Source organism: Rhinatrema bivittatum, chromosome 3 (genome assembly GCF_901001135.1).
Source record: "Rhinatrema bivittatum chromosome 3, aRhiBiv1.1, whole genome shotgun sequence".
NCBI lineage: Eukaryota > Metazoa > Chordata > Amphibia > Gymnophiona > Rhinatrematidae > Rhinatrema > Rhinatrema bivittatum.
This window is the reverse complement of record NC_042617.1, coordinates 588544883-588569469: the sequence shown is the minus strand read 5'-3', so window position 1 is coordinate 588569469 and position 24587 is coordinate 588544883. Positions and strand designations below refer to the sequence as shown.

General features: G+C 47.0%; 1 protein-coding gene across 4 annotated transcripts in view; it reads right to left on the bottom strand.

Moving 5' to 3' along the window:
• The window catches only part of SCAF8 (SR-related CTD associated factor 8), a 686214-nt gene that overhangs the window by 467858 nt on the left and 193769 nt on the right, over positions 1-24587 (bottom strand). For all 4 annotated transcript variants that reach the window (XM_029596704.1, XM_029596703.1, XM_029596702.1 and 1 more), the window contains exons 9-10: positions 22427-22544; positions 3368-3499 (exon numbers count right to left, since the gene is read on the bottom strand). In XM_029596704.1, coding sequence (XP_029452564.1) covers positions 3368-3499; positions 22427-22544 — 250 coding nt within the window. The remainder of the gene's footprint in view (positions 1-3367; positions 3500-22426; positions 22545-24587) is intronic.

Here is a 24587-nt window from a genome sequence, read left to right as displayed (position 1 = left end):
GTGTTTCTGCCCGATCCTCGGGTAAGAAAGCTCTTGAAAGGATGGTGTTCAATTCTGCTCCGATGAATTGAAGCAGGTGAGACGGGATGAGATGGGATTTTTGGTAATTGATGAGAAACCCCATCGAGTGTAACAGAGTAATCGTTCGACTGAGAGAAGCCAGAGCTCCTTGTTGAGATTGACTTCTGATGAGCCAGTCGTCCAGATAGGGAAAAACATGTACACTTTCCTTGTGTAAGTGTGCTGCTACTACTGCCAGGCATTTCGTGAACACTCTGGGAGCTGAGGCAAGTCCGAACGGTAGTACTCTGTAATGGAAATGTTGTTGACCGACCAGGAAGCGCAGATACTTGCGATGAGAAGGGAATATTGGAATGTGAGCGTAAGCGTCTTGTAGATCCAGAGAACAAAGCCAATCTCCTGTTTGAAGAAGGGGAAGCATGGTGCCTAGAGAAACCATCCTGAACTTTTCTTTCTTTCTTTAGAAATTTGTTGAGATTTCTGAGGTCTAGGATGGGACGTAGGCCTCCGGTTTTCTTTGGAATGAGGAAATAATAGGAGTAGAATCCTCTGCCCTGCGGAGTCCGGGGCATTGGTTCTACGGCTCTGGCTCCCAGAAGGGTGGATAATTCTGATGGTAGATGACTTATGTGATTTTCGTTTAGTGAAAGAGGTTTTGGAGGAGAGTCTCTTGGAGTTAAGAGGAAATTGATTTGGTAACTTTGAGATATTATTGAGAGTACCCATTGGTCTGTTGTTATGTGTAACCGATGGTTGTAGAAGGAGGAAACTCGGCCTTCTACAGGCAGGTTCGGTTTTGGATTGTAGAGATGACTTTGGTCTCTGGTGGTGGCCTCAAAAACCTGCAGCCGGTCCTGTCTGCAGTGGCGGTTGAGGCCTAGCGGCTCTAGGCTGTCTGGGTTGAGATCTTTGCTGCGGACGAGAAGATCTACCCCTGGATGCTGGTGGATAATATAGTCTCTGCCTATAGAAAGGTTTTCTAGTGTCTTTCCTTGGTGGACGGCGAGACATTGATGCAGAAGAGTCTTGCGGAACTGACAGTTCTCCGTGTGTTTCTTTAGTTGGGCCACTGCATCTTGAACTTTCGACCCAAAGATGTTGTCACCTACGCAGGGCAGACCCACCAGCTTCTCTTGTACCTCAGGCCTAAGGTCAGAGGCTTTTAACCATGCCCAGCGATGTGCACTAATTCCTGAGGCTGCCACCCTTGAAGCTGTTGTAGGCGGCCCGGACTTCATGCTTTCCAGCTTCAAGTCCTTTATGTATTATAGCCTGAACTGCCTCCTGGTACTGCTGAGGTAGGGAGTTCCTGCATCTGCTTCAAAAGATTCCTTTGGTATTGCGTCATATAAAGTTGATAGGACGCTATTCTTGAGTCGAGTATAGCTCCTTGGAATACTTTTCTTCCCAAAGAGTCTAGGAATCTATGGTCTTTTCCAGGTGGAGTGGAGGAGTGAGGTCGTACTCTTTTTGACTTCTTTTGAGCCGACTCAACCACAACAGATTGATGCGGTAACTGTGACTTCTGGTAACCAGGAACATGTTGGACAAAATAGGTGGTGACCACTCTTTTATTAATAGGTGGAACCAAGCATGGATGTTCCCAGAGTCTATGTTGCAACTCCAGAAGTACCTCATAGACAGGAATGGCCAGGACCTCTTTTGGGGGATCCACGAACTGTAAAACTTCCAAAGTCTGCTGTCTTGTGTCTTCCTCAGACACTAAGTTGAATGGTATTGTGTCTGCCATGTCCTTTATGAAATTGGTGAAGGACAAGTCCTCTGGTGGAGATTTCTTCCTGCCTTCCGGAGGAGAAGGGTCAGACATGAAGCTTTCCGACAAAGAATCCGTATGCTTGTAGTCCCATGAGTCGTATGGTGCTTCCCTGGAAGAAGTGGGAGAAGATCTCGGTGGAAGAGATGGAATCAGTGGCCGAAAGAGTCCTGAAGGCCCTGGCTGAGGATCATCGACAGGTCCCTGTCCAGGAACATCCCAGATAGGTTTAGTTGGGATAGACTTCGGTGGAATAGCACCGATGAGGACATCAAATCTATCCATTAACATTTGAAATAAAGCCAATTCTGGTTGACCTGGAGCCCCAGGTAGTGGCATCGGTGATCTTGGAGATGGGTCCCGGCATTGGAACGGGTACCGGCATCGGCAGAGGCGCTGGCATCGGTGCGGGCACCAGCATCGACAATGGTGTTGGCGAGGGCATCGGCATTGATGGTCGATGCTCTTGAAGCACTTGTAGCACCGTTTGGCGGATAAATCCGATCAATTCCTCCATGATAGCTGTTGCAGGCAGAGCAGCTACACATGGCGGCGGTGGGGGCGTTATCGGTCCTACCACAGGGCCCTGTGGAGGTTCGATGGCTGGCACTTCGAGAGAAGGTGAACGTCTCAGTGTTTCCTGCAGGCGAGGCCGCTTGGCTGTTGACTTCTCCGGGGATAGCAGAGATCCTGGAATCGATGGATGGCGATGTCGATGCTCCGATCGATGCTCAGACGCCGACTTCGTCGATGCCACGGATGGGGTCAGTGATAAACGATCCCCTGAACCTTCCAGACGACGTTTTTTAATATCAGTCATTTCGAAACTCCGGCCGGAGATAACTGAATGGATGTCGATGGGGAAGGTAAAAGTTGAAGTTCTTGTCGCACCTTCCGACTTTTAGCGGTCATTTCAGCACATTTTGGGCAAGATGTTACATCATGAGATTGGCCCAAGCAAAGTACACATTCGAGAAGTGGGTCCATAATGGACATGGTCCAATTACATTTGGGACACTTTTTGAATCCCGTGGCCATGATACCGTCGACAGCCGATGTATATTGAAGCAAAAAATTTGTACTCAAATGAGTCGGATGGGAAAATTTTACTCACCAGCCGGTGTAACGAGGGAGACCTCGATATGGGAGAGAAATTATTAAGTTTTTTAATCTGATTTTAGTCAGAATTGTGTGAGAAACTCACACAGGCTCCTGCTCCGCGATGCCAAAAGAAGCGGAAAAACGAAGACTGAAGGGAGACCCCTGTGGCTGAGAATATCATGGCATGCTGGGCATACTCAGTGGGCTCAGAGTGCCAGTCAAAAGTTTCTAGAAACTTTGACAGAAAGTTTTCCGCAATAGGGCTCCATCAATGACGTCACCCCATATGTGAGGACTAGCATCCTGCTTGTCCTGGGATAAACAAAAAAAACAAAGTGAGCTCCTCTACCACCCCTTTCTCCCCACCCCTCAAAAAAATTAATGTGGTAAAGCCTGACAGCTTGCATTTTTGGTTACATCACAATGTTCCCAGGACTCCCGCTCCATAAGGGAGTAGTATGAAAATGGTACCTCTTGCTGAACGTCCATTGAATCATCCAGCTTTGGCTCAGCCTCCTGGAATTGCTGTTGGCTGCTTCCTTGTGATGGAGACTCGGAATGCTCTGACCCGAAGACCTCTTCTTGACTTTCCTGAGGTGTCCCCTAAATGGAACATACACAAAATGGAATACTGTAGTCATAATAAATCCTAGTGCATTTTATTGAAAATAACAAATGCTCTCATAAATCATTTTACTAAATTCTTACCTGATGTGCTATTGTTTTTGATTTCCCCTCCATTACAGAAAGATATGATCATGTAAACTTGTGCAATTTTGTGCTTCTGCAGCACACAAAGCACTGCTCATGCATAAAGTCTGCACATTATGCTTACCCTGAATATTACAAAGTTATCTGTAGCTGTTTATTCAATTAGATGAATCACCTTTCTTTACAATTATGTTTTCTATCACATTTTCAAACATTGCACTACAACCTCAATCATTTTCATAACATAGGCACAGAGGAAGGCTGCAATCTGATAGTATCTACTGAAGCAGAGTAAAGAAGCATCTGAGCACCAAATGTGATCAGTAAGGGCATTACATAAAATGAAAGGCACACCGAGGGGGCGCTAGTGAGCAGCATTGCAAGATGGCCACCTAATATTCTTTCTCCTCTCCTGCACTCTACTTTTTCAGCTCCCATGGGGTGAAAATCGGTCCATCGTCCATCTGCTGCATCTGCAGGTAGTGATGGCCACGCGCCGGAGGGTTGCGGATTTAAAGCAATTCGCGTTTAGTAAACTGGCTGAGGAACCTCTGCTCGCAGAAAACGTGCCAGCAGCTGACACACAGGGAGAAATGGCCGACGGAGATGGCCCGGACGCCATGTGCACAGACGGCCCGGAACAGTCACAAAGTGATCACACCATACTTTTCCCTATGCGGGACGAAATCCGGGGGTGGTTCGTGGAACTCCGGACGGACCTACAGACCCACAGGGAAGAGCTCCTTGCATGCATAGCGGACTTGAAAGAGGACCTCTCCGCCCTCGGTAACCGCGTGGATGAGTTAGAGGTACGAGCAGACGGCCAGAGTCAAAATATAGATTCTCTCTCCTCCCAAACCAAACTTTGGAAATGGATTCGCTGAGTGATAAGGTTGAGGACCTTGAGAACAGGTCCCGCAGGTCCAACATCCGCATAAGGGGAATCCCTGAAACAGATCCCTATGCAGACTGCAATGGCGGTCTGTCTGGATCTCTGGAACAGCCATGGCACACCTCGTGCTGACTCTGAATCACCCTTCACTGTGGAACTGGAACAGGCACATAGAGCCTTGGGCCCCAAGAGAAATAACCTGACCAGAGATATTATCATCAAATTTCTCAAGCTCCAGGCTAAGGAAAAAAATCATAAAACTAGCCCGTACACACCCTCAGTGGAAATGGCAAGAACACGCTATAACTTTCTTCAACAATCTAGCACCATCCACGCTACAAAAGCAGTATCAGCTGCGAGAGGCAACATCTATTTTGCGACGGAATAACATCAGATGTAGATGGGGCTTTCCCTTCGCCTTATTATTTCAACATCAAGGCATGTCATACAAGTGTAAGTCAATGACAGAGGCGGCGGACTGCTTCACCCAAGCTGGCATCACTTTTGACTTTGCACTGAACACGAGGCCTGCACCTCCTATGGCTACGGACGCGGCCCTAAGATGGCGGAGACAGAGCCAGGGCCGCAGCAGGCTCCGCAGACAGCAGGATAACCTGGCGAGCCCAACAGCAGATAAGGGCTGACTTTGAGGTCTTACACAGGAGGCTATTTGGAGCTATGGCTCTCGTTCTAATGCACACTGGACTAAGCATGTTCAGAGTTTAATGGGTTTCTCATTTTTCTGGTTTTTCCTTATGTTCTCTGTTTATTGAATGCCACTACCTCTTATGTAGGGCAGGCACCACGGAGTATAATATTTACTATATACTTATGCACTTGTAATCTGATTTTTTGTTTGCAGTGCGGGAGGGGAAGGGAAGGGAGCGAAAAGCTGTCGGCTGGCAGTGAAGCATAACATGCACCCCCAGGGGTATGATTCGCGGAAGGAGGTGAGCGAATCACTTCAAGATAGGGTCATGGCAGTGGTGGAGTCTTTTTTTACTTCTCAGATGTATTTTTTCTTGCCTAGTATGGATACTCCCATATAGTGAGGCCTGGGGCTTCTTGCTTTTCCATGGCTCATGTTATCTTCAGACACAGGAAGCCTACAGCATCTCCCTCATAACACACTTGATCTCTATAACTTGTCATGGTTAGGGTAATTTCTATTAATGTTAAAGGTTTAAATACATACCGCAAGCGTTACCTACTCAAAAGGGAACTAATGAATCAAAAAGGGGACATAGCATTTATCCAGGAGACTCATTTAAAGCGTAGACATGAACACTTGCTTACTTATACAGAATTCCCACATGTTTTCCTGGCAGCTAGAGGGAAAGAAGCTAAATATTCTGGAACTGGGATATTACTTGCCTCGCATCTGGTTTTTGAATATCTTACTCGTGTGGCCGACTCGAATGGGAGGTTCCTCATTTTAAAAATCCGAATTGGTACACAAATATACACTCTGGTGACTGTATACGCCCCAAATCGGGACCAAAGCCAATTTTGGCAGGAGGTAAGCTACATGTTATTAATCCATGCGGAAGGCCCCGTCATAATGGGAGGTGACCTTAATATAACGCTTCGGCCTGAGTTAGACACTTCTAACCCCCTCTCTCACCCCCCTTGCCCCACCAGGAGGATTTTGAGGAATTTTTTTTAGCAGATTGGAATCTGGTCGATATCTGGAGGCATCGGTTCCCCAAATCTCATTCTTATACCTACTATTCTGCACCCCATGATAGCTATTCTCATATTGATTTTTTTTTTGTGGATAAGCTCTTGGGGAATCAAGCCCAGAAAGCAGAGACTGATGTCATAACGTGGTCGGATCATGCCCCCATTAGCCTAGATATAACTTTGGGTGACTGGGATGAGGGACTCCGGTTTTGGAAACTGAACGAATCTCTCCTACAGGATATCCCCTTTGTTCAGTCATTAGAAGCCCAGCTGCAGGAGTATTTTCGTTTGAATAGCAGTCTGGACATATCTCCCTGTACTTTATGGGAATGCTCAAAGGCAGTAGCACGAGGGGTTCTCCTTTCCAGGGCCACCGCTTGTAAACGTCTTGAACAGAGTGCCCGCCGAGTATTGTTGGATAAAATCTCTGCTTATCCCGGACAAAATCCAAGCGCTGCTACCAAAAATTACTAGCGCTAAAATCTGAGCTCTCACAACTTGATAACAAACATATTCTGCACGCACTGGAAGCCATTAAGCAGAAGTACTATGAGGGCGGGAACAAGGCAGTCCGTCTCCTGGCGAGGCAGCTACGGGTGCGGCTTTCCCAAAATAGCATTTCCAAGATTAGAGGGGTAGCATTTTTACGGCTTCTTCGGACATTCGAGCAGTTTTTTCGAATTTCTATCAGGAGTTATATGCCCCGGAAACATCTATTACGCAAGTAGATATAGCTGCATACTTACATGACATAGGGATGCCTGGCCTGACTTTAGAGCAACAACAAACACTGGAAGCCCCCATAACGCCTGAGGAGATAGAGCTGGTAATCAAAGCTTTAAAACCTGGTAAGTCTCCCGGCCTTGATGGCCTCACGGGGGTTTATCATCAAAAATGTATCTCCTCCATTGTAGAACTCCTAGCTCAATTTTTCAACGACCTCCGCATGGGTGGGGGCATCGGACCGCAAAATAACGTTGCCGGTATTACTGTACTGGCTAAGCCGGGGTGAGATCCTACACAATGTGGCTCATACAGACCTATTTCACTTATAAATGTGGACCTCAAAATTCTAGCTAGGGTCTTAGCTCAGCAACTCAATAAATTTCTCCCACAGCTTATCCATTCCAACCAGGTCGGGTTTATACTGCAGCGTATGGCTGCAGATAACATTCAGAAAGTCACAGACCTCATCTGGTGGGTTTGTAAGAAACAGATTCCTATGGTATTGTTATCACTTGATGTTGAAAAGGCGTTCGACCTTGTCCACTGGCCTTTCCTTTTTGCCATTCTAACAAAAATGGCGTTCGGACCATATTTTCTTCAATGGGTGCATTAATTATATGCTAACCCTTCGGGCACGGGTCAAAGTGAATAATGGATATGGCCCAGCCTTTCCCATAGGGTGGGGCACTAGGCAGAGGTGCCCTTTATCCCCCCTGTTGTTTCCTTTGTATCTAGAGCACTTTGTGACCAGGATCCGCTCTGCTGCAGATATACATGGAGTATCGCTGGGAATCACGGAGTATAAGGTTTCGCTTTTTGCGGACGACATTTTACTAACCATAACGGACCCGGTCTCCTCTTTGGAGGGAATTACCCGAGAATTGTGCAGTTTTGGTGCAGTGGCAGGTCTTAGGGTAAACTTTTCTAAGTCAGAGTTGCTTAACGTCACCTTGAGCCCTGCTGAAGTACAGGCCATTGGAGGCAGATACCCGTTTAAATGGGCTAAATCCCATATCAAATACTTGGGGGTGTTCTTGGCTGCTAGGTTAGATGCCCTATACTCTCTTACTCTCTCTCCCTTGTTGGATAGAATAACTCTGGATATGAGCAGGTGGAACCGGGGCACCTTTTCATGGCTGGGTAGAATAGCGATTACCAAAATGAATATCTTGCTCAAATTGTTGTATTTATTTTCCTCTCTGCCAGTCTGGGTCCCCCCACCTGCTCTTCGTGTCTGGCAGAAGCAAATTTTTTACTTCATTTGGCGCAGAAGACCCCGTGGATAGCACGCCAAGTGTTATTCTTACCAAAGCTACAAGGGGGCTTGGGAGTACCTAGCTTGATAGCTGTCAGGTGGAAATCTGACCGGTTGCCCACCCTTGCGGATGTTATAGGAAAAATGCACTTTTATTATAGGATGGCCTCTTTAACGGCAGCTAAGCATGATAGATTACCCTCATTCTTGAGAACCTGGACTCCATTCATTGATTATATCGCTAACCTGTAACCTGTTACTGATGCTGCCCAGACTTCCTTTTCTTAGTCTATTCTTGGAAGCAGTATTCATGCTTATAGACATGATTGTATTTTGGCTGTTCCCTATCGTTACTTCTAGTCTGAATATGTCATGCTGTAAGCTGGGGATGGCAGTCCCTTCTGTTTCTGTTAATGCAGATACTAAACTGAATCATTGTATTTTTTTTTCTAAGCTCTACCATGCCTGGGGAGATGGGGGGGAGGGAGCTGGGAAGAGGAGGGGACATAAACGTACTATGTATTGTAATATGCACAATGTTCTTGTACTTGTAATTTTGTGTTAAAAGCTTAATAAACTTTCCAATTAAAAAAAATGAAAGGCACACCAAGGTGTGTGGTGCTCAGCAGACTGCCATGACTTTGGCAAAGCCTAAACATCAGAAGCAATGTAGTGTACTTCTGATGAATTTTGGGGAAGAATAAGTGTGCAGGTAACTGTGTTTTCAGGCTATCCTACAGAAATGCTATATATGGATTTCAGCTCACTGCTCATTCCCTGGTCTGAGAGATGAGATCAGTTTACATCCTCAGAAAAAGGTAAACAGAGCCGGACAGCAAAACAAACCACACATTCAAAAATTCTTAACAAGAATAATGTGAATTCCATACAATCATATCCCCTCATGCATAGCATGGAAACATATTAGTGGTGAGCTGGGAGGAGAAAAAGTATGATGGAAGCTGCAAAACACATTGAGGCCAATATTCAATAGGCTGTTTAGTTGAGAAGTTATCCCGCTAAAGATAGCCAGATAACTTGTTCCGTATATTCAGCTGGGTGAATGACTGGCTGAATATATTTGCTTAAAGTTATCCAACTACATGTAGCCACATAACTTAAAATCCTAACCAGCCATGTTTGAATATAGCCGGTCGAGTTTCCAAATTATCCGGCCTTGTGTGGCTGGATAACTTGCTACTTATCCGGATATCTTTAAAAGATATCAGAGTAAGCAGGGCCAAGACAGAAGAAAAAAAAAAAAACAGAGAGAGAGAGAGAAAGAGAGAAATGAAGCACAGGGCCCTGTGGTGCAAGTTCCTCCCACCCCCATCATCAAATTACAAAGAGGCCACAGGGTTTTGCAATCCCCACACAACACCACCACCTGTATGTATCAAACTTACATTTCCAGCTGTGGACCTCCTTCCCCACCCCAGATTTGTAAGAATTCCACCAGGCTCTCCCACCCTCCCCCACCATCTTAATAACTTGACCATTTCACTCCCGCCCCCCCCCCCCCCCCCCCTCCGAACTTGTAAAAACTCTACCAGAAGCAATAGGTTAGGCTTCCAGCACAGCTTTGACACAGGCTGTGCTGGACATCGCCGGGAGTGGATAAATTTAAACCCCACTGCTGGTAAGGCTTTTACAGGATTGGGGAGCGGTTATCAAGATGGGGAGAGTGGGGGGGGTAAGGGCCTGGCAGAATTCTTACAAATCCCGGGGGGGGGGGGGGGAGAGAGATCTGCAGTGGGAAAGGTAATTTCGATGCATATAGGAGGTGATGTGGGGTGAGGATTGCAATGCTGCTATAGCCTCTTTGTATTTTGATGAGGGGAGGTAAGAGGAAATCGGGTCACAGGGCTCTGTTTTTTTGTTTTGTTTTTTAAACTATCCTGGCACTACTTACCCGGATATCTTTTAAAGTTATTCGGCCACATGAGGCCAGATATATGTGATATTTTGGCATATATAGGTGTAAAAATCATGCATGAAGAATATTAAGTAGGAAGCTGAAATACACATCTAGACATTCTGGCCACCACACACCTCTGCCTCGGTGTAGAATCATTAGCTGCATTAAGGACAAAAGGAAAATTGGTTCTTACCTGCTAATTTTTATTCCTGTAGTACCACGGACCAGTCCAGACTGCTAGGGTTTGCCTCCCTTCCAGCAGATGGAGACAGAGAAAAACTTCAAGAGTGCCCCCTCTTACGTCGGTGTGCCACCTGCAGTTCCTCAGTATGAACAGTATATCAAAGCAAATATTAAACTTTATGGAACAAAGGCATGTCAAGTGAAGGACCAAAAAGTATTAACTCCAACTATATACAATAAATCTGAGATACTGGAGTTGTCTGCGTAGGATGAGGATACCCCGATACCCTCCTTTCGAACACAACAATAACTCCCAAAATGAATAGTGCAATGCGAGCAGACTCTCCTAGAAACTGAAAACCCCCCAATGGGTAGGCATCTGGACTGATCCGTGGTACTACAGGAATGAAAGTTAGTAGGTAAGAACCAATTTTTCTTTCCCTGTACGTATCCGGATCAGTCCAGACTGCTGAGATGTACCCAAGCTGCCTTAACTGGGGTGGGAATTGGAGAGTCCAGCTCGGATGACACTGCCTCCGAAACTAGATATGTCCGAACCTTGGATGTCCAAATGGCAGCGTCTAGAAAAGATATACAGAGACTTCCAGGTCGCTGTCCTGTAAATTTCTTGCAGCAAAACCAAATGATTCTCTGCCCAGGAAGCCGCCTGCGACTGAGAGGAATGTGCCTTCAAACCTTCCGGAACCGCACGTCCGTGGCAAATATACACAGAAGCAATGGCCTCTTTCAGCCAGCGGGCAATAAACGTTTTAGAAGCTTTTTTGGCTTTTCTTAGGGCCACTCCACAAAACAAAGAGATGATCCGAAAGCAGTTAGTGAAATATACACAGAAGCAATGGCCTCTTTCAGCCAGCGGGCAATAAACATTTTAGAAGCTTTTTTGGCTTTTCTTAGGGCCACTCCACAAAACAAAGAGATGATCCGAAAGCAGTTAGTGACCTCCAAGTACCGCAAGAGGTCCCCTTCTGACATCCAAGGACCTCAATTCCCGGGCATGAGTAGGTTCCATGTCAGCATCAGGGAAGACCGGTAATTCTATCAACTGATTTAGGTGAAAATCTGAAACCACCTTGGAAGAAAAGAGGGAAGAGTTCTGATAGAAACTCCCGAATCCGAAATCTGCAAAAAGGGCTCTCGGCAAGAGCCCGTAACGCTGATACTCTCCTAGCAGAACAGATCGCCACCAAAAACACTGACTTCAGGGTCAAATCCTTCAGTTACGCCTTCCTAAGGAGCTCAAAAGGAGCTTCGCACAAGACTTTAAGGACTAAATTAAAACTCCATGAAGGACACACCCGACGAACTGGAGGATTTATTTATTTATTTATTTAACAACTTTTAATATACCGACATTCGTATGGCACATCACGCCGGTTTACAGGTAACTCAAATATAGGAGGAAATTACAATGAACAGGGAACAAGGGATTGGAGCAGGCCAGAAAGAGGAGAAGGGAAGGGGAGACAGGAGAAGAGAGGGAAGAGATAGGTAGCATGAGAAAGTGATTTAAATGTTTCACTCCGTGAAGGAAACATACCACTTCTGGATGAGCCGCTGGGGTCATGCCTTGAACTTTGCCTCTGAGGCACCCCAGAGCCACCACCTGAACCCTAACAGAATTAAAAGACAAACCCTTCATTAGGCCCTTCTGCAAAAAGGCCAGGATTTGCACCACTGAGGCCTGACGAGGAAGAACTCCCTGCTCCTCACACCAAGATTCAAAAACTTTCCAGACCCTGACATAAGTTAAGGATGTAGATGTTTTGCGAGCCCGAAGCTGAATAGTAATGACATCTTCCTGGTAGCCTTTACTCCTTAAATGCCTCCTTTCAAAAGCCAGGCCGCTAGACAGAAGCAATCCGCCTGGTCGAAAAATATAGGGCCATGTCTTAGTACATTCGGAAGATGAGCCAGACACAGGGGACGTCCATTGCCAGATTGACTAGGTCTGCAAACCAAGGTCTCCGGGATCACTCGAGCCACCGGGCCAGGATGAATATCTATTCTCCAAAGAATCTTTCCGATCAGAGGCCACAGAGGAAACACATAAAAGCAGGACTGTTTTCGGCCACGGGAGGACCAGGGAGGACCTTCGGCAACTGGAGAAGCGTGGGGCCTTGGCGTTTTTGAACGTCACCAATGGGGAACCCCCTACTTGCGAGAGATGAGCCGCATGGCCTCGTCTGAGAACTCCCAGTCTCCGGGGTCTAGATTCTGAAGGCTCAGAAAATCTGCCTGCACATTGCTGGTTCCCGCTAAGTGAGATGCGGCCAGCAGGGACAGGTTTTGCTCTGCCAAGTCCATCAATTGAGCTACCTCTGTGGCAACCAGGCGACTCATTGTCCAGCCTTGATGGTTGATATAGGCCACTGCCGTGGCATTGTCCAACAGTACTCACACCACCCAGTTGCATATGAGCAGAAGGATCTGTAGTGCCAGGCGTACTGCTCTCATCTCGAGATGAGTGATCGACCATGCTGCCTCCTCCGGAGACCATCAACCCTGGACTGAACAAGACTGACACACAGCCCCCATCCGGCGAGACTGGCATCCGTCATCACAAACACCCATTGAGGTACTTCAAGATCCATGCCGCGTGCTAAGTGATCAGGCACCAGCCACCAACTGAGACTGGACCTGGTGGACTCTGTGAGTGGTAAGGGAACTTGAAATTCCTCTGACATAGGATCCCACCGGGACAACGCCGCTCTCTGCAAGAACCTCATGTGAGCAAATGCCCACGGTACCAACTCCAGGGTGGATGCCATGGACCCCATAACCTGTAAGAATCCCAGACTTTGGGAACCGGTATCTGCAAAAGGCGCTGAATTTGAGATCATAGCTTGGTGGCCCTCTCGTCCGGAAGAAAGACCTTGCCGAACCAGGTATCGAAGTCCAGAGCCTGAGATGGATATAGGTGGCTCTTGGCCTGGTTGACCACCCATCCCAGGAACTGCAAGCGATGTACGACCGCAGCCACAGCCTTTTTACAGAGAACTTCCGACTTTGCCCTAATGAGCCACTCGTCCAAGTACGGGTGGACTAGAATCCCTTCCTTGCGAAGAGCTGTTTCGACCACCACCGTGACCTTGGTGAAAGAATGTGGAGCCTTCACCAGACCGAATGGAAGAGCGCAGAACTGGAAATGCAGGCCAAGGAGCGCAGAACTGGAAATGCAGGCCAAGGAGAAATTTCTGATGATCCCAATGGATTGCTATATGCAGGTATGCTTCCGTCAGATCGAGAGATGCCAGAAACTCCCCCTTGCACACTGCCGCAATGACAGAGCGCAAGGTCTCCATAGGGAAGTGCGGAATCTTGAGGGCCTTGTTCACCTTCTTCAGGTCCAGAATGGGGCGAAGGACCCTTCCTTCTTTGGCACCACAAAGTAAATGGAGTAACGCCCCTTCTTCTGTTCCGCTGGAGGAACAGGAACAATAGCTGCCAGGGACTCCAGTCGCTGGATGGTCTGAAGGACTATTCGTCATTTTGTTGTAGATCTACACGGAGATATTAGGAAGAAGTCTCGGAGAGGACAAGCAAATTCTAAAGCGTAGCCATGAGCGATGAAACCGAGCACCCACTGGTCTGTTATCTTGGCCCATTCCTCGAAGAAAAGGGAGAGTCATCCCCCAATGACCGGGACCGAGGAACGGGCCAGCCGCCACTCATTGCAAAGATTTGGCCGTGAGGGCTCCATGGCCAGAGTTATCTCGGCCAGGGCAGCAACCACAAAAGGACTGCTAGCAGGACTGAGACCTCCCCGAGGACTGTCGCTGGCACGTGCCCCCTGCTCTATTCTGGCAAAAACACTGCTGGCCCCTAAAGTAAGAGCAGTTCGGGGGAAACCCCCGAGACCGATCCTCTGGCAACTTGTGTACCTTGCTCTCTCCCAAAGATTTAATCAGTTGCTCCAAGTCCTCACCAAAGAGGAACTTTCCTTTAAAAGGGAGCGCACTAAGCTGCGCCTTTGAGGAAACATCCGCCAACCAATTGCGCAACCACAAGAGTTGTCTGGCAGATATAGCTGAAACCATAGTTCTGGAAGATGTCCGAAGGAGATCATATAAGGCAACTGCCCCATAGGCCACTGCCTACCTCTAGGCGCTCCGCCTGAGCAGACTCTTGAGGAGGAAGGTCTCTGGCACTCAAGACCCGCTCTAAGCGCAAGGCTGCTGCAGACAGCCGCTCGGATCCCCAGAGCCAAAACCTCAAATATACGTTTGAGCTGAACCTTCTGCTTCCGGTGCTACAGGTCCTTGAGGGCCGCCGCCCTGGCCACCAGAATGGTGGTCCTTTTGGTGACCGCGGAGACAGAGCAAAATTGCTTACCTTGTAATAGGTGTTATCCCAGGACAGCAGGATGTAGTCCTCACATATGGGTGACATCAGTAATGGAGCCCTATGTACGGAAAAACTTCTTTAAAAGTTTCTATGAAACTTTTGAATGGCACCGGAGTGCCTACTGAGCATGCTCAGCATGTCATGATATTCCCTGCCACAGGGGTCTCTCTTCAGTCTTGTTTTGTAGCAATAAGCGTTAGCCAAAAATAAAATAATAAAACGTAACGGACCCAACTCCGCGGGGTGGCGGGTGGGTTTCGTGAGGACTACATCCTGCTGTCCTGGGATAACACCTATTACAAGGTAAGCAATTTTGCTTTATCCCAGGACAAGCAGGATGCTAGTCCTCACATATGGGTGATTAGCAAGCTAGAGGCTGAGTCATTTTGTGCTGAAGCAACAGTGAAGTATTGTTGTTGAAATGAATCAGCCGAAGATTACAGCAGGTCGGATGTAGAAGGAGTTGGGATTATACTGGAAACAAGTTCTTTAAGATGGATTGTCCATAGGCTGAATCTTGTCTTCCTTCTTTGTCTAAACAGTAGTGAGCTGCAAAAGTGTGAAGAGAACTCCATGTTGCTGCTTTGCAAATGTCCAGAATAGGTATAGAGCGAAGGTGTGCTACTGAAGTTGACATCGCTCTTACTGAGTGTGCTTTTACTCGCCCTTGAAGAGTAAGGCCTGCTTTTTCATAACAAAATTGTATGCAATCTGCTAGCCAGTTTGACAGAGTATGCTTACCCACTGCTTTAACTGGTTTGTTTGGATCAAAGGATACAAATAGCTGACTGGATTGTCTTTGGGCTGAAGTGCGGTTTAAATAGAAGGACAACGCATGCTTACAGTCCAAATGTGTAAGGCACTTTCTCCATGGTGAGAGTGAGGCCTGGGAAAGAATGTAGGTAAAACTATTGATTGGTTCAAGTGGAATTCCGTGACAACTTTAGGAAGGAATTTTGGATGTGTCCGGAGGACTACCCTGTCATGTAGGAATTTTGTAAAAGGTTCGTATGTGACTAGTGCTTGTAGTTCACTGACCCTTCTAGCTGATGTAATGGCTATGAGAAATACCGTTTTCCAAGTAAGGTATTTCAGGTCACAGGTATTTATGGGTTCAAATGGAGAACGCATAAGCCTAGCTAATACTACGTTCAGATCCCATGGTATGCTTGGGGAATGAATTGGAGGTTTAATATGAGTTAGGCCTCTCATGAATTTACTGACGAGAGGCTGTGTGGATATAGGTGCATCTCCCAGTTTATTATGGTAAGCTGAGATTGCACTTAAGTGTACCCTTACAGATGATGTCTTAAGACCAGAGTCTGAGAGATGGTAAAGGTAATCTAGTAGCGAGGTAGTGGTGCAAGTGAAAGGATCTAAGCCTTTCTGAGTGCACCACAATGTAAACCGTTTCCATTTGTAGGAATAATTCTTTCTAGTGGAAGGTTTACGAGCAGCTATAAGTACTTGAGATATAGTGGTTGGAAGGTTGAGAGGTTGTAAGATCAAGCTTTCAACATCCATGCTGTCAGGGACAGGGATTGAAGGTTGGGATGGCGCAACTGACCCTGTTCCTGAGTTATGAGATTGGGAGCTACTCCCAGGCGAATTGGATCCCTGACTGATAGATCTAGCAGTGTGGGGAACCATACTTGTCGAGGCCAATATGGGGCTATGAGTATCATAGTCCCCTTGTCTTGTTGTAGTTTGACTAGTGTTTTGGTTATGAGAGGTATCGGTGGATACGCATATAACAGGCCTGAATTCCAATGGCGAGCAAATGCGTCCTTTGGTAGGCTGTTCTGCTGCCAGAGGAGAGAGCAGTAATTGTTTACTTTGTAGTTGAGATGGGATGCAAAGAGATCTATCGTCGGTTGACCCCAGCGTTGGAAGATCTTGGATGCTATTGCTGGATCCAAGGACCATTCGTGTGGTTGGAACTGACGACTGAGGCGATCCGCTACTGTGTTGTGGATGCCTGCTAGGTATGTGGCCCGTAAAAGAATTGAGTGTGTCAGGGCCCAGTCCCAAATTTGTGCTGCCTCTTGACAAAGGAGGTAAGAACCTGTCCCCCCTTGTTTGTTGATGTACCACATGGCTACTGTGTTGTCCGTTTGGATTAGAACAGTCTTATGTGAAAGGCAGTCCTTGAATGCATGCAGCGCATAGCGTATAGCTCAAAGCTCCAGAAAGTTTATTTGAAAAGAGGCTTCGAGCTTTGTCCACTTGCCCTGTGTCTTTAGTTGACCAATGTGTGCTCCCCACCCTAAGGTGGATGCATCTGTAGTCAAAGTCACTTGTGGAACTGGTTGCTGGAAAGGTAGGCCTTTGAGCAAGTTGTTCATTGATGTCCACCAGAGGAGTGCAGACTTGAGCTCTGGTGTGATGTGAATAGGAGTGGACATTGGCTGAGTGGCTTGTATCCACTGTGCTTTGAGTGTCCATTGCAGTAGTCGCATGGTCAATCTGGCCATGGGAGTTACATGAACCGTGGAAGCCATGTGCCCTAGAAGAATGAGGCACTGGTGAGCTGTTACTTGGAATTGGTTTCGAAGATTGAGAGTCAACAGGACAAGTGTTTGAGCACGGTCTCTTGGAAGAAAAGCCAATGCTAGTGTAGTGTTCAATTCCGCACCTATGAACTGTATCAGATGAGTTGGTGACAGATGGGATTTCTGGTAGTTGATGAGAAATCCCAAGGAGTGAAGCACTTGGATGGTGAGCTTGAGAGAAGTGAGAGCTCCTTCTTTTGATTGGCTTTTGATGAGCCAATTGTCCAGATAAGGGAACACATGCACTTTTTGCTTGTGGAGGTGTGCCACTGCTGCAGCCATGCACTTTGTGAATACTCGTGGTGCTGATGCAAGGCCGAAGGGCAGCACTCTGTATTGAAAGTGTTGATCCAGTACCCGAAAGCGCAGGTATTGGCGATGAGGAGGAAAGATGGGAATGTGAGCGTATGCATCTTGAAGATCCAGAGAGCAGAGCCAATCTCCCCTTTGAAGAAGAGGCAGAATGGTGCCTAGGGATACCATTCTGAATTTTTCTTTTCTTAGGAATTTGTTGAGATTTCTGAGGTCTAGAATGGGTCGAAGGCCTCCTGTTTTCTTTGGAATGAGGAAATATCTGGAGTAGAATCCTCTGCCCTTTTGAGGCCCAGGGACTGGTTCTATGGCCCTGGCTCTCAGAAGGGTGGATAATTCTGTTTGAAGAATTATGGAATGTTGATTTGTTGTGCAAGAGTGAAGTGGTGGATTTTCCATTGGGATAGTTAAGAAATCCAGCCTGTAACCGTGAGTCGTGATGGATAACACCCACTGGTCGGTGGTGATGGAGGTCCAATTGTTGTGGAAGTACTGTATGCGACCTCCTACTGGTGTTTCTGGGAACGGGTTGATGTGGCCGCTGCTCTCTGGGGCTTTTCAGAAACCAGAAGTAGTAGTTGTTTGTGGAGGTGGCTGAGGTCGTGTTGGCCTTTGCCTAGGCTGCTGGCGTTGTGTTGGGCGGTTAGCCCTTGGCCTACCTGCTGGGGGGTAGTATCGACGTGGACGGAAGTACGGTCGGCGAGTGTCACGTCTGGGATACTTTCTGGAAGAAGTTTGAGTTTCCTGAGGTTGAGAGGATAATTGTTTTAATGTCTCGGTGTGGTCCCTTAAGGTTGCCACAGCTTCCTTAATCTTCTCCCCAAAGAGGTTATCCCCCAGGCATGGTAGATCCGACAAATGCTCCTGAACCTCTGGGCGAAGATCAGAGGCCTTCAGCCATGCCCACCTTCTTGCAGCTATGCCAGATGCTGATAATCTTGCTGCTGTCTCAAAGCAATCATAAGTTGCTCGAACTTCATGTTTGCCCGAGTCAAGGCCCTTGTGTATAATATTTTGGAAGGACTCCTGAAATTGCTCTGGAAGAGAAAGAGAGAGTTCCTGAACCTGTTTCCACAGGTTCCTTTGGTACTGGTTCTTGTAGAGCTGGTAAGAAGAAATTTTTGAGACCAGCATGGAACCCTGAAAAATCTTTCTTCCTAAGTTGTCCAGGAATCTACTTTCTTTCCCAGGTGGTAGGGAAGCATGGGACTTTTGTCTTTTTGCCTTCTTTTGGGCAGATTCAACCACCACTGATTGGTGAGGCAGTTGAGATCTTTGGAATCCTGGAGTAGGCTGTACAAGGTAAGTGGCTTCAGCCCTCTTGTTTACCGCTGGTACAGAACTTGGGTGCTCCCAAATCCTGTGCTGTAGTTCCTGGAAGACTTCGTGAACCGGGATTGCCAACATTTCCTTGGGAGGGTCCACAAATTGTAGGACTTCCAAAGTTTTTTGCCTTTCATCCACCTCTGTTTGGATAGGAAAAGGGATGGTGTCCGCCATCTCCTTAACGAAATTCGTAAATGAGAGGTCCTCAGGTGGAGATTTTCTATGGTCATCCGGTGGAGAAGGCTCTGAGAATAATTCTTCATCCGAAGAATACTCAGAAGTAGAGTCCCCAGGCTCATGATGTGGCATGTGGTAAGTAACTGGGTCACTAGGATGTGGTGGTACAGGTGAACGAGGCCTAGAAGGCCTTGGTACTCCCGATGGGCCTGGAACTGGGTCCAGTGGTAATTGACTTGGTACTCCAGATGGCCCTGGAACTGGATCCTGTGGTAATTGCTTGGTAAGGATATCCAAGAGTGAGTCCAGTTTATTAAAGACCGGATGTAGCATGGTGACATCCTCCATAGGTACCGGCGCTGGCGTCGCTGGCACTGAGGAAGGGATCGGTAGAGGCGTATGCGGCATCGGTGACTGTACCGGGTTAGGAATCGCTTCCGGTTCCCGTGCCATCGTCGGTGACCTCGGAATTGACGGTGGCGGAATGGGCATCAATGGTGATGGAATCGGCATCGATGGCGGAATCGCCTCACGTAGAGCTTGTTGCACCGCTTGACGAATGAGAGAGTCAAGTTCCACTCTCACAGCTGGTGAAAACAGAGCAGCTGTGGAGGGAGGCGGTGGAGGCGATGCCGATACCCCTTCAGAGCCCTGAGGAGGTTCGGAACCCGGCACCGATATCGGTGGGGATCGCCCTTCAGTAGGCCTTGGAGCCTCTGTCTCCGTCCGGGTTTTCTTTGCCGGAGAGGCCCTACCTGTGGAAGTCTCTTCGGTCACCGTATCCTGTCGCCGTCGATGGCGATGGCGATGCTTCTCTTTTTGTTTGTCGCTTCCAGAAGTCGATGCTTTCGATGATAACGACTGGGATGAAGCTGAGGCATCTCCCGCCTCCGGATGTTTTTTCTTCATCATAAGCTGACGAACTGAAGTCGATGGAGAAGACTGAGTTGAAGTCGACGCCCGTGGAAGCAGTTGTATGGAAAAAAACTGCTCCATTTTTTCAGCCCTAAGACGTCGACCTTTACTGGTCATTTCAGCACAAGACTTGCACGTTTGAATGTTGTGGTCTTTGCCTAAGCAAAGAACACATTCAAAATGCGGGTCGGTAATCGACATAGTTCTTGTGCAGTTTGGGCACTTTTTGAAGCCGGAGGCCATGGCGCCGGACGGCCGTCAACGGCGAAAAAACCCCCAAAATTATCGTTCCCAGCCGGGAATCGATAACAGAAAAAAGTTACCGCCGGTAATAAAATGGAAAAACCCCTGCAGTGAATCAAATTTTTCCGAATTTTTTATAAGGTGAAAATCACCTCAAGACTCCAATTAACCCGCGATGCTAACGGCTTCGCGGAAAAAAGACGACTGAAGAGAGACCCCTGTGGCAGGGAATATCATGACATGCTGAGCATGCTCAGTAGGCACTCCGGTGCCATTCAAAAGTTTCATAGAAACTTTTAAAGAAGTTTTTCCGTACATAGGGCTCCATTACTGATGTCACCCATATGTGAGGACTAGCATCCTGCTTGTCCTGGGATAAAAGCATCTACCTTCGGGACCCTCAGGAGCTCTAAGATGTCCTCTGGCAAGGGGTACAGCTTATCCATAGCTCTTCCCACTTGGAGACCTGCTTCTGGAGTATACCACTCCCTGGTCATGAGCAGTTGAATCAACTAAGGGAACAAGAAAGTTTTAGCCGGACCTCTCAATCCCTCCAGGACGGGGTCCACCGTATCCAGACTGGGGTCCCTCTGAAGGTGCCGCAATTCCCAGCACCACCAAGACATGCGGAATGAGGGGGACCAAGTTCCTCCCTTTGAAAAAGGCGAACGACCCTGAGATCGTCGCCGTCCACGGACGACGCCTTTTCCAGCTCATCACCCAGGTCCATCCCCACTAAAAGTGTGGACACTGACAAAGGGTCCTCACCCAAGGCCTTTATTAGCCCGGACCCATCCCAGCGAGACTAGCAGAGGGGCAATGAACCCTCCGGATCCGAACTGTCCCTTGTGGTTCCATCCACCTAGGCCACTTGCTGGGAGATTCCTTCGGAAGCCTAGGCCCTGCCAGGTCGCTGGGCTGGACCTGGTTACTTTAGCTGGCCAAGAATGCCTGATGCATGAGAAGAATAAAATCTGCTGGAAAAATCAGGCAGGCTCCAGGATTCCCCCACCAAGAGAGGAGTGGGGGGCAACAGGAGATCAAAGAAGGAGTCCTGGAGATCCCCTGGGCTCAAAACTGCTGGCGATAGAGCGGGAGGCAATTCCCCTTCCCAGCTCGATGTTTCAAACGCAGCCGGCACAGCCTCTAAAATGGCTGCCGTTCCTGCACTCAGCGGGAACAGGGCTGCCTTGCTCTCCCTCCTGACAGCCCTTCGATCCGCCCCACGGGCTCTAGCAGTCGGACCTGCCGCCGCGCTGGACGATCCCTCCCCACCAGGGAGGCAGCGCACACAGAGGCCTTACCGGGAGAGCCGCTGAGTTGGCTCCCTGCAGGCCTCACACACAGCACTATGCGGCATAGTGTGCAAAATCAGTGCGGGCAGCACCGCCAAACCCCCACATGCCCCGGAGCGGGTCTGACCAAAAGCAAGACTGCCTCGAAATGCGACCTGACACAAGGCGAGCCGCACCGTTCTGCCACTCCAAGCACTGCTCCGAAAGAATAAAAAAAAAAATACATTTTTTTTGTTCTATCTGATTAGTATAGCAAGGAGGGCTAAGAGGCTCCGGATCCCCGCAGGGGGGAAGGGAGGGGACAGAAATGGACCACCGGCTATCACCCCCGGCAGTCAAATAAAGGAGCCCACTGGGTCACCAACCCAAGCTACCTTTGCCTGCTACCAGAGAGGATGGTCCCCCTAGGACCTGCCAACTCTCTGGGAGGACCTCAGTACTTCTGGTCCTGCCTTGACAGCCTAGAAGACAAAGCAAAAAAACAAAAAGCAACTTGTCTTCACTGTTCCTTTTCTTTCTTTTTTTTTTTTTTTAAAGAACCCCAACAGGTTCAGAACCGCAGGTTTTGCACCCCCTTTATCTGCTGGAGACAGAGAAATACTGAGGATCTGCAGGTGGCACACCGACTTAAGAGGGGGCACTCTCAAAGTTTTTCTCTGTCTCCATCTGCTGGAAGGGAGGCAAAACCCAGAAGTCTGGACTGATCCAGGTACATACAGGGAAAGTGCTGTAGGGCTTCACTGCAGCTGTGTCCTACCCAACTTCTTAGCAGAGTTTGCCACTAATTGATTTAAACTTAAAATTGTTTGTGCTGCAACAGGTGTCTGTCTACTCATTTAAAATTTTAAGATGTACTAAAACCAATGATCTCAATATATGGTTAAACAAGAGAAGGCTCCGCACAAATACTCTCACACAGTTATAAAAGCAAATTAGGATAGTAATGTCACTACACACCACAAGGTGGCATATTTTACCTTTGCTGGCTGCTGTTGCTCTAACAGTTGTTGTCGAAAGTGCTCTAGATTCTGCTGCTGCAGATGTTCGGCCAATTGATGAAAAATTGAGTTGTTCATGGACTCTGACACAAGAGGGCTATAAAGAGACATTTTTATAAAGCTTTGATCTGTATTCATCAATTTGAACTGCAATGTTTATAAAAATGCAAACTTACATAATTTATCCACTTGTGGAACATAGTTTAATCACATTATCTTCATTCATTCTTCCAGATTCTTCCTGTACTTACTGACATTTTATTCACAAGTCACAATCATGCCAAAATAATTTCAAAATAACCTGAATTCTTAACTTTCCATGATCACCTGTGCACAATTCTGCACTGTGCGGGCTTATATCTTGTAATCACTATAAATTAATCCCTCAAATGGGTCAAAAATTACACAGACCAATCAAAGTAGTTAGCCTGAGTCTGCGTTGTGTAAAAGGGTCAACCAAAGCTTCATTGAATTATTAGCTCATACTAAGCATTCACTGAAACATAAATACATTATAGACTGCATCCACAATAAACTTAATATCTCCCCCCTCAGCCCCCCCCTGCTCGACCTTACACCCCCTGCTCCCCCCCCCCCCCCCCCCTCAGTTCCTCCCTACTCGGCCATCCACCCTCACCCTCCCCCTTTGCCCGATTTATCCCTTCTCCTCCTCCCCCTCAGCCACCCCCTTCGATCCCTTGACACCCGGCCGCCACCCTATCCCCCAGTATTCCCCTTTCCCTCTACACCCCCATTATACCCTTTGAAGAAACTATATCCCAGTGAATACCGCCTTTTCAACTCTTCCATAATTCTACTTAGTTAAGTGATACCTGTACATTAGTCATCTGTACATAGTCTCCCTCTATTCTATTTTATTTTCTCCCTTTACTTCTTTTTAACTATGCCTTTCTCCCCTTCCCCTCCTCATCCCCCCTTTTCCCACCCCCCTCCTACCCCTTACCCTCCCTCCCTCCCCTCGCCCTGCCCCCCAGCCTACCCTCCCCCTCCTCTCCCTCAAATCTCTGCTTCTGGGTTCATTGTTTTATTGTTTTAATTAGTTTTACTTTGTTTTGTTTTTGTTTTCGTTTTTGTTAGTAATATTATATTGCTTTAATGTTATATTGTTTTACTGTATCTCCCACCTGAGTTCATTGTAAACCGGCATGATGTGCTTCACGAATGTCGGTTAATAAATAAAAATAAATAAATAAATACATATATTGCCAGAAGCCCAACTTTTACAAAAAAGTACACATGGATAGTCTGCTTCTATTTATTTATTTATTTAAAGGCTTTTATATACCGATGTTCATGTACTGGTACATATCACGTCGGTTTACATAGAACCAAAGTTGGAAATTACATCGAACAAGAGGTTACAAATAACAGGGCAAATAGGGCTAACTTGTAAGAGATTATAGAGAAGGTGAGAACGATTTAAAATTATTATTACAAAAAACACATAGTAAATAACATGTAATAAATGGAAGAGTGTGTCAAAGCTACACACCAATAATTAAAGTCATTTTATTTATTTATGTTCCACTTTTCAGGCATTTCAAAATGGATTACATTTATGTACTGGCTAGTGCCACAAACAGGCTTAAAGCTACTGGTAAATCAGTTTTCTGCTCCAGTGTAGCCATATCACTTGTGATTACGTAATCTGCAGAATTTCCTGATACACAGTCAATAATGGCAAATCTGAGGATGCCTACTTCAGTTATCAAGTTCATCTTTCATTAAGCAAGTTTAGAATAGCAAAATGCTAAGACTATGTCCTTTTATTCCTGCAGCTTTAAAACAAAACTGAAGATTATGCAAAATTCTTAATCAATATGAAAATAAATTACTAAAGAAATAAATGACAGACTAGCCAAGGTAACAAGATACCATGATTTTATTTCTGCTTTGAATATCCTTTTAACTAGAGTAAAGCAAAATTGCTCACAAGTAACAGGTGTTCTTTGTAGACAGGACAAATCAGTCGCACAAGTGGGTGACATCATCCGATGGCACAGAGATTGAAAAGTCCTCAGTCTTTATAATAAGCTAACCTTCAATTCTTAGTAGAGGAGAAGGGGCATTGTGTGAATGATTTGTCCTGTTGTCTACGGTCAAAACCTGTTACAGGTAA